This window comes from Maylandia zebra, linkage group LG9 (genome assembly GCF_041146795.1).
Source record: "Maylandia zebra isolate NMK-2024a linkage group LG9, Mzebra_GT3a, whole genome shotgun sequence".
Lineage (NCBI taxonomy): Eukaryota > Metazoa > Chordata > Actinopteri > Cichliformes > Cichlidae > Maylandia > Maylandia zebra.
Window position 1 is genome coordinate 3261936 of NC_135175.1, and position 14695 is coordinate 3276630.

The 14695-nt window shown below is 43.1% G+C and overlaps 1 protein-coding gene across 1 annotated transcript in view; it reads right to left on the reverse strand.

Moving 5' to 3' along the window:
* kcnh2b (potassium voltage-gated channel, subfamily H (eag-related), member 2b) overlaps window positions 1-14695 on the reverse strand; it is a 255409-nt gene that overhangs the window by 220107 nt on the left and 20607 nt on the right. The window contains exon 2 of the mRNA XM_012924041.4: window positions 11265-11495. Within this exon, the coding sequence (XP_012779495.2) occupies window positions 11265-11495 (231 nt within the window). The remainder of the gene's footprint in view (window positions 1-11264; window positions 11496-14695) is intronic.

Below are 14695 nucleotides of genomic sequence, written 5' to 3' on the forward strand. Positions count from 1 at the left end.
AGTATTTTGGTCTAAATAACCCAAAATGTGATGTATCCGGGTCCTAGGAGGTTAAACTGGCAATGCACAGAAAATTTATGAAATTATTTATTTATACAATCATTTTGGTAATTTGTACTTTGGAGCGCTTTGCCTTTGTCCACTGTGCTGCTAATAAACTATCTGAGCCAGTCGTAACACAACACAGATCAGCACACAGTCCGTGCTCCTGCAGCACAGACCTGAACTCGCTTCTTTTTCATTTTAATTTGCATTAAATTAAATGCCAAGTTGCCACACTAGAGGTGTCTAATAAACATATTAACTTGGTATTTTCTGCCATTTACAAACGAATTTCTTTATATTTTTCTTTCTCTCCCTGATGTTTTTGAACTGACTGAAGTAGGCAGCAATCAATCATTTCATTTCCTGCAGAAGAAGAGTGAGACGGTGCGTCCAGTGCACTTTTATCTGAACAGACCTGCGGAAGAATCCAGCTGTGTTAACAATCAATTTTACTAGATTAGCTTTGATTAGATTACCTTAGATGAAAATGAAAATTCCTCTTTTACATTAAAGCATGTGTATATGGGATGGACTGGTTATGGTTGTGTATGTTAGCCCATGTCCTAGCTTTGGGAAAGCACAGGCAGTCTTATTCTGACATTTCTGTCACTTGTCCTATTCTGAAGGATTGTCTGGCACTTCCTTTTTGCAGCAGCAGTGTTCCTGCAGCAGTAGGAACAGTCACACCCTTCTAGCTTATCACAGGGAACTTCATAGCTCCTTGATACAGATTTCCTATATCAGAACCCACATTGCTGCTGGCTGATGCTGCGTAATGTTTTCTTCTCTGCTGGAGGGGCAGAGAGGGACAGAAAGATAGGGAGACAGCTGAGTGTGAATAATACAGTGGACAAAGGCTGAGAGAGTGAAGCCGAGCAACTGGAGCTAAAAGAACAACGACAATAGGAAGGACTAAGTGAGACACAAGGAACGAAAGGTTAGGGCGTGAGCTCGAGCTGAGATCAAGAGGACAGACAGAGGTGACCTCTGCTAAACGTTATCCACAATTACTGTAGCCTCTTTACATTACAATATAAAGTGCTTATTATGATTTGGTACTACAGAACTAAAACTTGAATTGAACTGAACAAAAGAATTTCTATTAAGTTAAAACTGACTCCTACCGTATTTTTCGGATTAAGCATTAAGCGGCAAAAACCAGAGGTGTGGACTCGAGTCACATGACTTGGACTCGAGTCATTAATTTTATGACTTTAGACTTGACTTGAAAAAATGTTCTAAGACTTGTGACTTGACTTGGACTTTTACACCAATGACCTGGGACTTGAATTGGACTTGAACCGGTTTACTTGAAAAGACTTGATATTGTTCACTATTTTGTCATGTGTTGAGAAAAACACAGATTTAAAAATTACATGGTCTAATATTTACATTTAGCATAACTGCAACATGCTTTTTTTCTTTTTTTTTTTTAAAGACTCGAAAGGACTTGAAATTCAAAATTTCAGACTTGTGACTTTACTTGGACTTTTACACCAGTGACTTGAGACTCGACTCTGACTTGCCTGACATTACTTGAGACTTACTTGAGACTTGAGGATAAAGACTTGAGACTTACTTGAGACTTGCAAAACAATGACTTGGTCCCACCTCTGGAAACAGATAAGTCAAACTTTACTCAACTCATTCTTCTTGCTTCCTCCACTTTCCTACCATTGATTCATTAATGTTGAATTCTCTGCAGCTGCTCTGTTTCCACGTTGTTGCAGTACATTAATGACTAACCTCATATTGTGGATGGATTATCTCAGTTGTTCTCCTGACTGAAGTTTGGTCCGTTTACAGCATCCTGCCATGCGATTGCATTTGTCCCTGACCACCGAGAACACTCACGTTAACTTTTATCGAGGGGAAAAATGTTAGCATTCATCCTCCAGCTTCACTGTTTATGTTATGCTAACATAGCTGTGTCGCTAGCGATCACGTAGCACATCATTATAGCTGTGTCCCAAAACCTAGGCCACATCCTTTGGAGGACCCGGCCTTCACGGTCTACGAAGACCGCTGTTTAGTTTTCTGTCTTCATTTATGTTGGAAGTGATCTCAGTCAGAACATGCTATATCATGGTTAGGTGGAAACTAGCGAGCTAACTTCCTGCTAACTTCTAACTCTGTTAAATGTAATAAATCCTGTTTTCATGGATGCCTGGATGTTAAACTTCATAGTTACACCTGGTAAAGCAGCAACACTGATCATTTTATTAAGGATGAAAGTTTTTAACTCTCAGTGTTTGTTTGACTTTGGGACCTGCAGCCGATGGAGTTTTGGACCCAGATTACTCCGTGAGGCTCCTGACTACCGCAGCTGTAATGCTCCAACAATCCATCAAGCGGTGCGGCTTCGTAGCTACCAAAGTCGTACTAAAACATTTTTGACAGATTTTTGATTTTTACCACATAAAATTGGTTCGAGGTCAGTAAGAACAACCAGAATTCATACATAAAGCACACTGTTGATTTTAAGTGAGCCTTATAGTGCAGAAAATACGGTAGTTTATCCATTCGACTAATGCAAACCTGTGTCTATTTGTGCCTGTTGTTGCTGCGTTGTTGTGACATTCAACACAGGCATTCAACGCCTTAGAGGTAGTACTCTTCTGGAAAAGTCACCTGACCTGTATCTAAGCCTTTTTCTACATACTACATGTGTGCACATGTTCCTATTGTACTTTACTTGGACAGCATGACTGATTAAACTGGGGAGCCACTGGTGACAATTGAGTGTGAGAGTGAGAAGGGAGATCCATCATTGTGAAGGCTCATGCCTAGGCCCGGTACTAGATAAATGTGGTTAGACAAAGTCTGTGTGTGAACAGCACGTGTGTGTGTGTGTGTGTGTGTGTGTGTGTGTGTGTGTGTGTGTGTGTGTGTGTATTCTCTGTAAGCATGTACGTGTGGGTCATGGCCTCATTTCATGTAAAACACGTGCTTGCACATCGGTTGCTTGGGTTACTGCTCAACATCAGAGGAGAGGCATTTTTACTTTTCCCCTTTTGCCTTTCAAAAGGAGGGGGAGGGAGGGGGGGGGATGAAGGCACAGGGACAAGAGGAGGTGGCATAGTGTTTCCTCTCTGTGTGCATTATGGATGAGGTGTGTCCGCAGTGTTCGATCAGCAGTGTGAAGGAGGCCTCCCCCAGTTAGCTAAGATTCTCTATTTGTGTCATAGTGAGCGTGCATGTGTGTATTAGGGGCGGGTTTTAATAATTGATTCATCGATTAAAATCGATTCTGGCTTGGATAACGTGATATCGATTCATTAAAATCCTGGATCTATTTTTTTATATAAATGTATTTTGCCCAAAATTCCAGAATCTCAGGTGAAACCTCACAAAGCAGGTACACGGCTTCTGCACAAAGACCTAAACACAAAGATCAGAATCAGTGAGATGTGACTTTCTCACCCGACGGCACGAACACGGTCGCGGCTGAAAGCCGACAGCTCGCTGATTCTGATGTTTTGGCGGGTCGGCGCTTTGTGTTCACGCCCTTTTTGTGCTGCTTCTAAAGCTGTTAGTTTTATCTCTCTCCAAACAACATTGACTGAACCAGCAGCAAAAGAAGATCCAAACTACGCTTCACATAAACATCGTCATGGATTCCCTCTGACTTTTGCTGTTTTGCTTCCACCAGGATAAAATCACACGTCATGCACAGCTCTCTCTCTCCCTCTCCTTCTCTGTACTTCAAGAACAGTTTCCTGTCTAAAAATCTGTTTTCTGCATTATTCGCTTGCTTGTTACGCACAAGTCTACCGTTATTTCTGCCGTTCAACAGGCTTCTGAACAAATTTAAACTTTTTAAAAGTATACAAAATGCAAAACGCCGTGTCTCTAATAAAACCTTTGTAACATCAGAGGTAACGTTCATATGTTGATTAATGGTTTTCTTTTGTTTTTGATGTACTGCAGAACATTTGTATAAAATCCCAGGCCAGGAAAATCACCTTCATGTTTTTCTGTTTTATCTTCAGCTACTTTGACACAAAGGCATCTGCTGTGACGCTCACACCTTTGATAAAGTCTGGAAAGTGTCAGCTTCCTTTTTATACATACAAAAATATGTAAATGTACTGATCTGAATTAGAATATTTCTGACTGTCTGAGGCAAAATTTCCCAGATACAAATCGAATCGAATCGAATCAATTTGAATCGAACTGTGGATCGAATCGATTCAGGACCTTGTGAATAGAATCGATTCTAGAAATCAGTGATGATACCCAGCCCTATGTGTGATTATGGCTGATGCAGGAGACACTACGAGCATACCTGCCCCAAAACAGTCTATACTGTGTGAGCTCTCTCAGTATGAAGGCTGTAGGACTTCTGGAACAATGGGCTTGAATACACTTACTAACAATGCGTTTGCACAATTCTGCGTAGCTCATGAGTACAAATGTTTCCCACACAAATCTGTGATTTATCAATAATTTCTTATCTCAGTTGGTTTGCATGCAAACTGTTGATCTTTGGACCCACAGCACCCCGATACAGGAAGTCTGTAAAAAGTCCTAATCTCTGATCCTGTGGGTCTTACCCAGCAGGCAGTGCAGCCTGTGGGCAGCCAATGGGGACTCACCCAGGTCTACCTGCCTCTCTCCTTACAAGGCCACATTTGCACAAACACGCCACTCCACATGTGGATATATGAGCAGATACATCATCTTTATTCTTAATAATCTTTATTCTTGATTAAGAATAAAGATGGTTTATTATTAAAATGACATATAAAGCTCTGTTTGACACTTTGTATCACTGCAAACATCAAAGGTTTCATGTTTAGACCTTTTACCCTCGAACATTAATGAGAGGTGAGCTGCTCTCAATCACAGCTTCCTCTACAGAACAAATGACATCTTTGCTGCCTTAAAATGAACAGGCTACTACTAATAATAATACACATTATTATTGTTCTTGTTGTTTCTTTTTTTTTATATTTTCAAACTGTAAACAAAAACACCTTAAGCTCTAAAATGCTCAATAAGAAGGTGCAGGCTTTAACCTCCACCCATCCATTTTTTGGGGGGAGGGAACGGGTTGCCGTGGTAGCAGCAGAGAAACCCTGACAACCTTTTCACCAGTCACCTCGTCCAGCTCATCCAGGGAAACCCTGAAGTCTTCCCAGGTTGTCATGGTCCTGAGTCTGTTTTGTATTATTTATCCTTGCTCGTCTCTTGGTTTTGATTCCTAGCTCCTTCGTTCTTCCGCGTTTCTTGTGTTCTAGTTCTTTGGTTCTGTGCTCCTTCTGTTCAGTGTGTAGTCATCCCTGCCCGTGGGTTCCCTCTGTTCTCTGTCAGTATCGTGTCTCTGAGTTCTGTGATTTCCTGTGTTGCTTCTGCTCTAAGTCCCCTCGTACTTCAGGTTTGTTGGTTCTGGTTCCTTGTTTCTTAATTTTCCCAGTTTAGGTTTCCTTTAGTTTCTGCACATGCCATCTCTGTTTCTGTTTGTATCCTCACCTTGTAAATAAAGCTCACTCGCATCAGGTCAGGGCCTGCATTTGGGTCCATTCACTCATGCCGCAGCCGTGACACAGGTCATCGTAGAGATGTAATCTCTCCATCATGTCCCGGTCCAAGTAGGACAACCCCTCACTTGGGTGGTGACGCCTTGTGATGGGGAAGAGCAGCGGCTCTACTTCTAAGAAACACGTCCACCATGCAGAGAAAGCTCATTTGCAGCAGGAACATTGATCGATCAGGTAAATCGACAGCTCCTCTCTTTACCGCGACACGTGCAGCGTCCACATGACTGGGATTCGTCTGTCAGTTTAAACATGTGTTACAGTGTCTCCTATCTCATCTTATTGTACCTTACATGTTCTTATCTATCTTTGAAAATAACTTCTATCATTGTTTGATTATTGCAGTGAGTTTCTCCTCGCAGGCTGACAGATCACATGGTCTGTGTCCTCCACCTTGTAGCCTGTTTGTCTTTTTCAAACTCCTTTTGGACTTGAGCCACCAAGAGTCTGCCAGAGGAAACGACACTCAGCTCGTTATTTATTCTTTTTAAATTGCCGTCATTTCCGTGGAAATACTTTGGAAAGCTGTGCCTCCTCTGCTTTCCCCTTTGGACCTCAGTCACTGCTGTTCACATTTTCACAGTCAGACTTTCTCCTGATCTCTTGCCTTGGAGGTGCAGGCTGCTGGTTCAAGACGATTCTGATTCACTAACATACGGAGCGTGGCAAGAACAGAACAGGCTTCAGGTTTCATAAATGAGATGCAGGTTTGCACAGGCTAAGAACATTTCCACTCAAATATTAGTGAATGAGGCCCAGGCTGCTGCAGGGAAGCTGCTGTGACTGTGAAACTATTTAAACATAAGCTGGAGGAAACACCATACATGGTTAATTACCTGCTTACAATGTACGATAATCTTCAAGACCTGGGCAGAAATCAACTGTGAGTAGAGCAGGACTCATCCCTGCATGAAAAATGATAGTTGCACTTGAATCATACGAAAACCTACTTGTAATATTCGATATGGTGTGAGGCTGTCCACTGTCCCTCTGTGCCAGCGACACCTCGGTGACCTCTCGTTACCTCCAAGTATGATACTTTGTGGATATATGATTAGTCAGTGCTTTGAGCATGGTCATTACGTGAGTCACTTCTTAATTACAGTGCTATTCCATTTTAGTTAATATGATCATTTTTCTTCTGTCTGCAGTAAAAGGGTATACTGAGGATATTGCACTGTGCCAGCAGCGGCCAAAGCTATGCAGGCATTAAAGTCAGAAAAGCTAAATGCTATGTGTTGTTAGCATGGTGGACATATTGTAGCTTTCACTGGGTTCTTTGTGTGCGACTGGTGTAAACAGTGGAAAGAGAGATCTGTGAGGAGCGGAGCTGGCAGAGAGCTCCTCATAAACATCACTACAGAGCACACAGCAGGCTCCACCTCTTCTCTCCTTTCCTTCTCACTTTCACATAACGGTCGCTGTGTCATTGCACAGTGGAAATGGGATGGACTCAAGTGTAGTTTCAAACCCGGAGGCTAGAGGTGCAGTGTAACAAAAAGAGTCTTTCTTCACAATGCTCAGAAGCTAACAGAAATCTCAGACTAGAATTAAGGAACATAAACTAGACGTCTGAGGCGAGAGAAAAACTATGACTATGACTAGATGGCAGGGATAACTGGGTGCAGGGACTGGGCAAAGCTTGCAGGTGGGGGTTGCTTGGAGGAGGAAGGCAGGAGAGGTCCAGGTGGGTGCTGCATGCAATGCAGGGAGGCAGGCAGGAGAGACTGGCAGTTCAAAAAGGTAGGTAGGTGGTAGGTGGGTTTCAGATGTAAAGTTGGCAGATAATCTGGCGAAGACCAGTTGAGTGCGCAGGTATGATTGCCATCAGGTGAGGAACAACAAAGACTCCACCCAGCGGGGAGGAGCCGATGCCGTGGAAAACTACCCAGACCATGACACGCTGCTTCTCTCTCTGTCTCATGCTCCCACTTTGTTTCTCCCACCTCTCACCCAATGGTTGTTCCGAGCTTCTCAGAGCTGTGGCGTCTTCCTGTTTCTTAGTCACCACTTTTCCCTTCGGCCTTCTTTTCCTCCACCTAAGCCCCCTCTCTTCTGCTGCTCTGTTGTCCGTCTACAGGTGGAAAACATCCAGCAGATGCTCTGGCCGTAGCCCAGGGAGTTGCTTTCTTTATTACCACGCGCCTCTTTATCACGATCATCAGAAATACATTCGTGTGGTAGGACGGACTTCTCCAAGGGTTTGACATGTTTATCTTCCTCTAATGTGCGTTCAGGTGAGCTCTTTTAATCACACTGCTATTTCATTAAAACAGTTGTAGCATGAAAAAGAACAGATGGCTATTTAATTGTTGTCTCACTCAGTAATAATCAACCACATTTATATTAAATGCCATCTGGAAACAGACCACACGCACCATACTCTCCGTCCCAAACGTTTGTGCTGCTCAAAAGGAAAAAAGGAAAAAATCTGGCACTAAGTTTGTTGCTAAAGACACAAATGAAAACATGGACTAAACAGCAGTCAAACTATTCACACAAACTTAGACAAAAACATGAGCTATCATGTGCCAAATGTTCCCTACACAACACAGAAACAAAGTGAGAAGCTTTGACAGTCGCTCGAGGCTGACTGAAGGAATCGGCTGAAACTGGCCTGCTGTTGGACTGATGATGAGAACTATGATTACAGTTAACTTAATCAAATCAATATGTATTCATTTCCATGGGCTCTACTTCAACCTTAATTCAAGTTAAAATAAAAAATAAATAAGATACAGAGGAAGGACACGGTGCTGGCCTACAGCAGAAAGACGTCTGTGGATGTGCACGCCACTCAAAAGCAGCCAAAGCTGAACCTGAGTCACGCTTGCTGCTATCCTTCTGTCACAAGTCTCCACCCACTCCACCCTGCCTGCACTTGTCTTTATCTCTGTTGTGCACACATCATTGCTTTGGGTGATTGACCCCAAATATTTAAGCTGCACCCCTCCTTGCATCCTCACAGCTACACCTGTCTCCCTCTCATTCACACTCGGATTCTGTTTTGCTGAATTCCATCCGTCCTCTCTCCAGAGCATACCTCCGCCTCTGCAGGCTTCCACCTGCTCTCGCTACAGATCTGCAGACATCATGGTTTACAGAGAATCCTGCCTGGCTTCTTCTGTCAGCACGTCTATCAAAGACGATCTAATGTACTCTGCACTCACACATGTGCTGCACCAACCTGAAAGACTTCTATTGTTATGTACCCAGACTTGCCTCCCCGAAACACTGAGCACAACTCTTCCTTCTTCAACTTCCACCATTTAATCCTCGTCGTTGCCTTCACACGCTTCATCTTCTTGATTTGCAAACTCATTCTACAACCTACTACCTGATGCTGCCTAACTACACCCTGACATCACATTGCAACCTCCTATCTCTTTCAAACTGCACCTTCTGCACAAGATATAATCTAAATGTGTGCACCATCTTCCAGTATCATTTGTCAGCCTGTGTTCCTCCCTCTTCTTCTTCTGTGTTCACCACAGCCATTTCTATAAGACACACACTATCTGTCCTTCTGCATTTGTCTCTTTAACACCATCTTTACCTCATCGTCTAAATGACATCCAACTTGTCGGGCATACACACTGACAGCATTTAACATCACACCTTCAATTTCCAGCTTCAGCCTCACAATCACGTCTCTCTTCACCTCAAGACTGTTCAGATACTCTTCCTCCAACATTACTCGTCTCTCTTCCTATCTGCACCATGGTGGAGTGTTTTGATGCTCTCGAGCTTACTTCCTTTCAGCCTAGTGAAGGACCTTGCACACACATATACCTTCCTTCTCTCCATCAAATCAGATCCTCTCCCTTTACCAGTTTTCCCACTGTCTCCAGACACACCTTCCCCCTTTCCTGTTCCTTTGTCTTCAGCCAACAGTGGCAGCAGAGGCAGATGTTGTTACCTGAGCCCTGACCAATCCTATATGGAGATCTCATTCTGGATAATCTGCACGTCTGATTCATTTTATGGACTTCTGAAAAATTAATCTAAAATGACTCTTCTCTTATTCTGGAATATACACTCAACAAAAATATAAACGCAACACCTTTGTTACTGCTCCCATTCCCCATGGGATGGACGTAGAGACCTAAAATTCATTCCAGATACACAATATAACCATCCCTCCCAAACAGTGGTCACAAATCAGTCCAAATGTGTGGTAGTGGGCACATCTGCTATATTGAGATAATCCATCCCACCTCACAGGTGTGCCACATCAGGATGCTGATCTGACATCATGAGTAGTGCACAGGTGTACCTCAGACTGCCCACAACAAAAGGCCACCCTGGAATGTGCAGTTTTTTGCGCTATTGGGGGTCTGGGGACCCAGAACCGGTCAGTATCTGGTGTGACCACCATTTGCCTCATGCAGTGCAACACATCGTCGCATGGAGTCTATCAGATTGTCAATTGTGGCCTGTGGAATGTTGGTCCACTCCACTTCAATGGCTGTGCGAGGTTGTTGGATATTCGTGGGAACTGGTACACGCTGTCGTATACGGCGGTCAAGCACATCCCGAACATGCTCAATGGGTGACATGTCCGGTGAGTATGCTGGCCATGCAAGAACTGGGACATTCTCAGCTGCCATCTGCCCTGAACAATGTGAACCATGATTCATCCGTGAAGCGCACACCTCTCCAACGTGCCAGACGCCATCGAATGTGAGCATTTGCCCACACAAGTCTGTTACGGCGACGAGCTGGAGTCAGGTCAAGACTCCGATGAGGACGACGGGCATGCAGTTGAGCGTCCCTGAGACGGTTTCTGACAGTTTGTGCAGAAATTGTTTGGTTGTGCAAACCAATTGTTCCAGCAGCTGTCTGGGTGGCTGGTCTCAGACGATCTTGGAGGTGAACCTGCTGGATGTGGAGGTCCTGGGCTGGTGTGGTTACACGAGGTCTGCGGTGGTGAGGCCGGTTGGATGTGCTGCCATATTCTCTGAAACGCCTGTGGAGACGGCTTATGGTTGAGAAATGAACATTCAATGCACGGGCGACAGATCTGGTTGACATTCCTGCTGTCAGCATGCCAATTGCACGCTCCCTCATTGCTTGTGGCATCTGTGGCATTTTGCTGTGAGACAAAACTGCACATTCCAGGGTGGCCTTTTGTTGTGGGCAGTCTGAGGTACACCTGTGCACTACTCATGATGTCAGATCAGCATCCTGATGTGGCACACCTGTGAGGTGGGATGGATTATCTCAATATGGCAGATGTGCCCACTACCACACATTTGGACTGATTTGTGACCACTGTTTGGGAGGGATGGTTATATTGTGTATCTGGAATGAATTTTAGGTCTCTACGTCCATCCCATGGGGAATGGGAGCAGTAACAAAGGTGTTGCGTTTATATTTTTGTTGAGTGTAGTACGATAGCAATGAATATACCACATGTTTCTACATATACCTAACAAACATGTATTACTGCTACTGCCATCTCAATTAAAGCAGCTAGCATGCTAACCTCTCTGGCACACCACACCTTCTGTCCCCAACACAAAGTTGACACCAAGCTTTACTCTTCTGCCACTATTAGAAATGATCTGCTTGTATTCCCTTAAATGCAGTTTCATCTCTCTCAGGCCAGAAACAGGTGCACACATGAGCAGAAACAGCTCTGAAATGACGAGCACAGCATCGTTTGGTTTTTCCTACCGTCTTTTCGGTAAAGGTTGATCTCCACCTTCCTCTCCTCCGACCCCAGGAGGGCCTGCGCCATCTGGGCGATAGCCAGTCGCTTGGTGTCAGGTCCATACAGGAAGTTGCACGCGCATGGCTTCTGCATGATCTCAGCCCTGGAGTAGCCACACATGTGGCAGAAGCCATCGTTACAGAAAATGATGGCGCAGTTCTCCACTCTGGCGTTGGCTATGATAAACTTGCGACCTGTGGGTGAAAGGACAAAGGTTTCTGCTCAGTTATTTACTTTTCACTAACACAGCAACACCAACTCAACATATGATCAAATGAATGAATGAAACAGGTAGCTCAGGTTAATCGCATTTATCCTAAATGAAAGCTACGGTGACCATATTTGGATTTCCAAAAAACACTTGGCCCAGAAAAACTTTAATCATGCTGTTTGCTTAAAGAAACTTTTAACATATTTAAATGATGCCTTCTCTGTGCGGTTAATGAATGGTGAAATAAAAAATGTCATATGCAACAGTGCAAAAAGATAACTTAAAAACCTCTGGGATTAAATAATGGTACCGAAATAAGGCCTCATCTGTAAAAGAACAAGTACCAGGATGGTACGAGGGAAATGTCTTTGACAGTTCGTCTGAAAAGCTGCAGTTGTGCTTTGACATCTTTTAAACATCATCAGCGCGCTGTCTGTCCCGTCTGTGAGCGCAGAACAACCACTCACAAAGCAGCAGCTCGGGGATGATGTCACACATGCTCTGTAGGAAAACCCGGACAGAACGTGAAAATGGACGCGCCCGAGGAAAAGAGGACGGTTGGTCACCCTATGAACACTCAGGAGGATTCAAATATTTTAAGGTGGAGGCTCGTTCCCGTTCACGTCTTGTTGACGCTCTAGCTAAGCAAGGTTTTTCAGCCAACGGCAGACTTCCCTGGCCCAGGTCGTTTTATCCAAATCTGTATCTTCATTGTAACAACTTTCAAAAGCCACCAGAGGCAGCATTTCCACATTTTCTTCAGACTGCTTCTGCCCTGAATGACAAAAACCACTCAGACATTAAGCTAATATTAGCAGCTATTCTGTCCTTGCTTCTGTCAAACCGAATCTCCAAAGAGATTCAGATTTATTCATTTTCAATTCTAATATTAATTGAAACAAAGAAAAACCTTTCAGCCTGCTGCTACCCAACAAACAGCACCACATGTCCTTTTTGGGGCACATGATTTCTGGCACTTCTGCTGCTAAAATAACACTAACATGCAATAGAAATTAAAGTTTGTTTGTAATTAGGTCCAAAACTTGACACGGCAGCTGCAACCCTAACAGCCTCTTCTTCCACAGAGTGTCTCTCCTGTGAACCACTTACTGTAGAAGGAGCTCTTTTGCTCCCTGGCCTCTGCTCAGTGTCAAAATATGATATCAAGAGAGCTTTAAAAACACTTTAAACAGACACTCAAACATGTTCCTTTACTCAGGACTCTCACTCACTGTTTCATATGCTGTGAATAAAAAGTGTCTTTAAGGTAAATCTCGAGCGTCTTTGGCTAACACAGGAAAACAACATAAATGAAAGAGTCTGAGTGGGAGTGTGTTTGTGCTGTGTTAGCCTGACAGTCTGCCAGTTTGATAGATGGCTTCCACTAAAGAGCATTAAGCTTCTGAGAATGTTCCTTGTTTCTTTCACTTAGCCCCACTGTGGGAAGAAGGAAAGAGAAAAGAAAGGATGAATATAACAGATGTAAAAAGATCACTGAGGAAGACTTTGGGGAGAAAGAATGAAAACAAATAGGACACAAGCATGAAACAGCTGAAATAATGAATGCAGGTATTTGGAGAAAGATCATGAGAGAGCTGGAGTAGAAGAGAAGTGATCCCAACTGTTGTCTGACTGAAGCAATAACTCTGCATTAATCACGGTGACCACATCACATCATCGTCCCTGATTATTTCACAGTTTGACTTTAAATTCAGTTAAATCCAAGTCTTTATTTATTCTATTTAAATTGTTCCTGGAGAGATCTTCCTAAGTAAGCTGACTTTCTCTTAGGCTCCAAGAAGTCGAACACTAACTGCTGTTTTTAGCAAACAATTTCCCCTTTACGTAGGCTGCAGAGAGTCCTGATGAAACATTTGTGGCTGAAGAGCTGATGCCATTGTCTGTCATAATAAATGTGCAAAATCTTTTGTTTATTTTTAGCTTTCAGCAGCAGGTCACATTTTCTACGTTCCTCTGCAGTCACTCAGCGTCCTGACTGTTCCACCTGAAGACCAGAAACCTGACAGTCAGCAGGTCCTGATGCTGCCCGAGATGAAAATCCAGCACTGATATTACTCGGGAAGATTGTCATGTCAATAAAAACTCAATCAAAATATTTGCCAGTGATCAGGCTATTTTAAACGGGACTAAACTGTTTTATAATTAAGGTGTTCAGAACAGCATTTATTGTAATGTAAAAGTTGAATTATAATCATAATAATCCTGTGAGTCAGCCTGTGTGCTCATCTGAGGTAACTGGAATAAAAACTATTTATTATTTTTAAGTGGAAGCATTTAAGAATATAATCCTGTGGACAAACTGAATGTCTAGTTGCAGATGTTGTAAGCTACGGAGATTTTGTTATCAGGAAACACTGCTCATAACATTTACTGAAGAAGAAAGAAACACACGGACTAAAGCCACAGATTGTGAATAAAACACAGAGGTCATAATTGACTAAATGAACATGACATCGTGTTCAGCTGGATTTGAAACTTCCAGATGAGACTGTTCACTGTAAGGTATTTACTGATTTCACACAGACAGCATTTCAAAAAGTGGAGACCTGAGATTGAGACTTCTTAAAGAGTTTCTCTGTGACCATTATCTTCTTCTACAAAAATAACAGTCACTCGAGAGATCTCCAAACACATTTAAAAGCCATTAGAAAGGCAGCATTTCAAGCTAGACATGCCCGTTATAATGAGGAAAAAGGCCTTTAAGGGACAGAGAGCTATTTTTCAGGGGGAGGCTGCAGATGGGAGGTGTGCATCAGAGGACTTTTTATGAGAGCTTTGGATAAAGGAGAGTCGAGAAGGATTCGCTTCTTTGGGTGGCATAAATCATTTAAATTAAGGTAGCAAGATTTTTGCTGCCTGGCAGATTCTTATTTGTGGATCTGAAAAAGAAACAAACCAGTTTGACTTTTTTTGGTCATTTTTATTGTAGAGCTTCCTCATGAATGATAAATCTTCCCCAAGGACTTCAGGCTATGATAAGGGAAGAACACCGTATCGCTGCAGTGACAGACGTGACTCTTGTGATTAGTTTTTGGTCAGTGACTCACACGTCGGCCCACACTGTACCTAGAACTGGCCCAACTCCTAGGAAACTGCTTTTAATGCTACAAAATGTAATTTTGTACATAAATGATGACAGTTTGTTTTGTTTTAGTGTAGAAT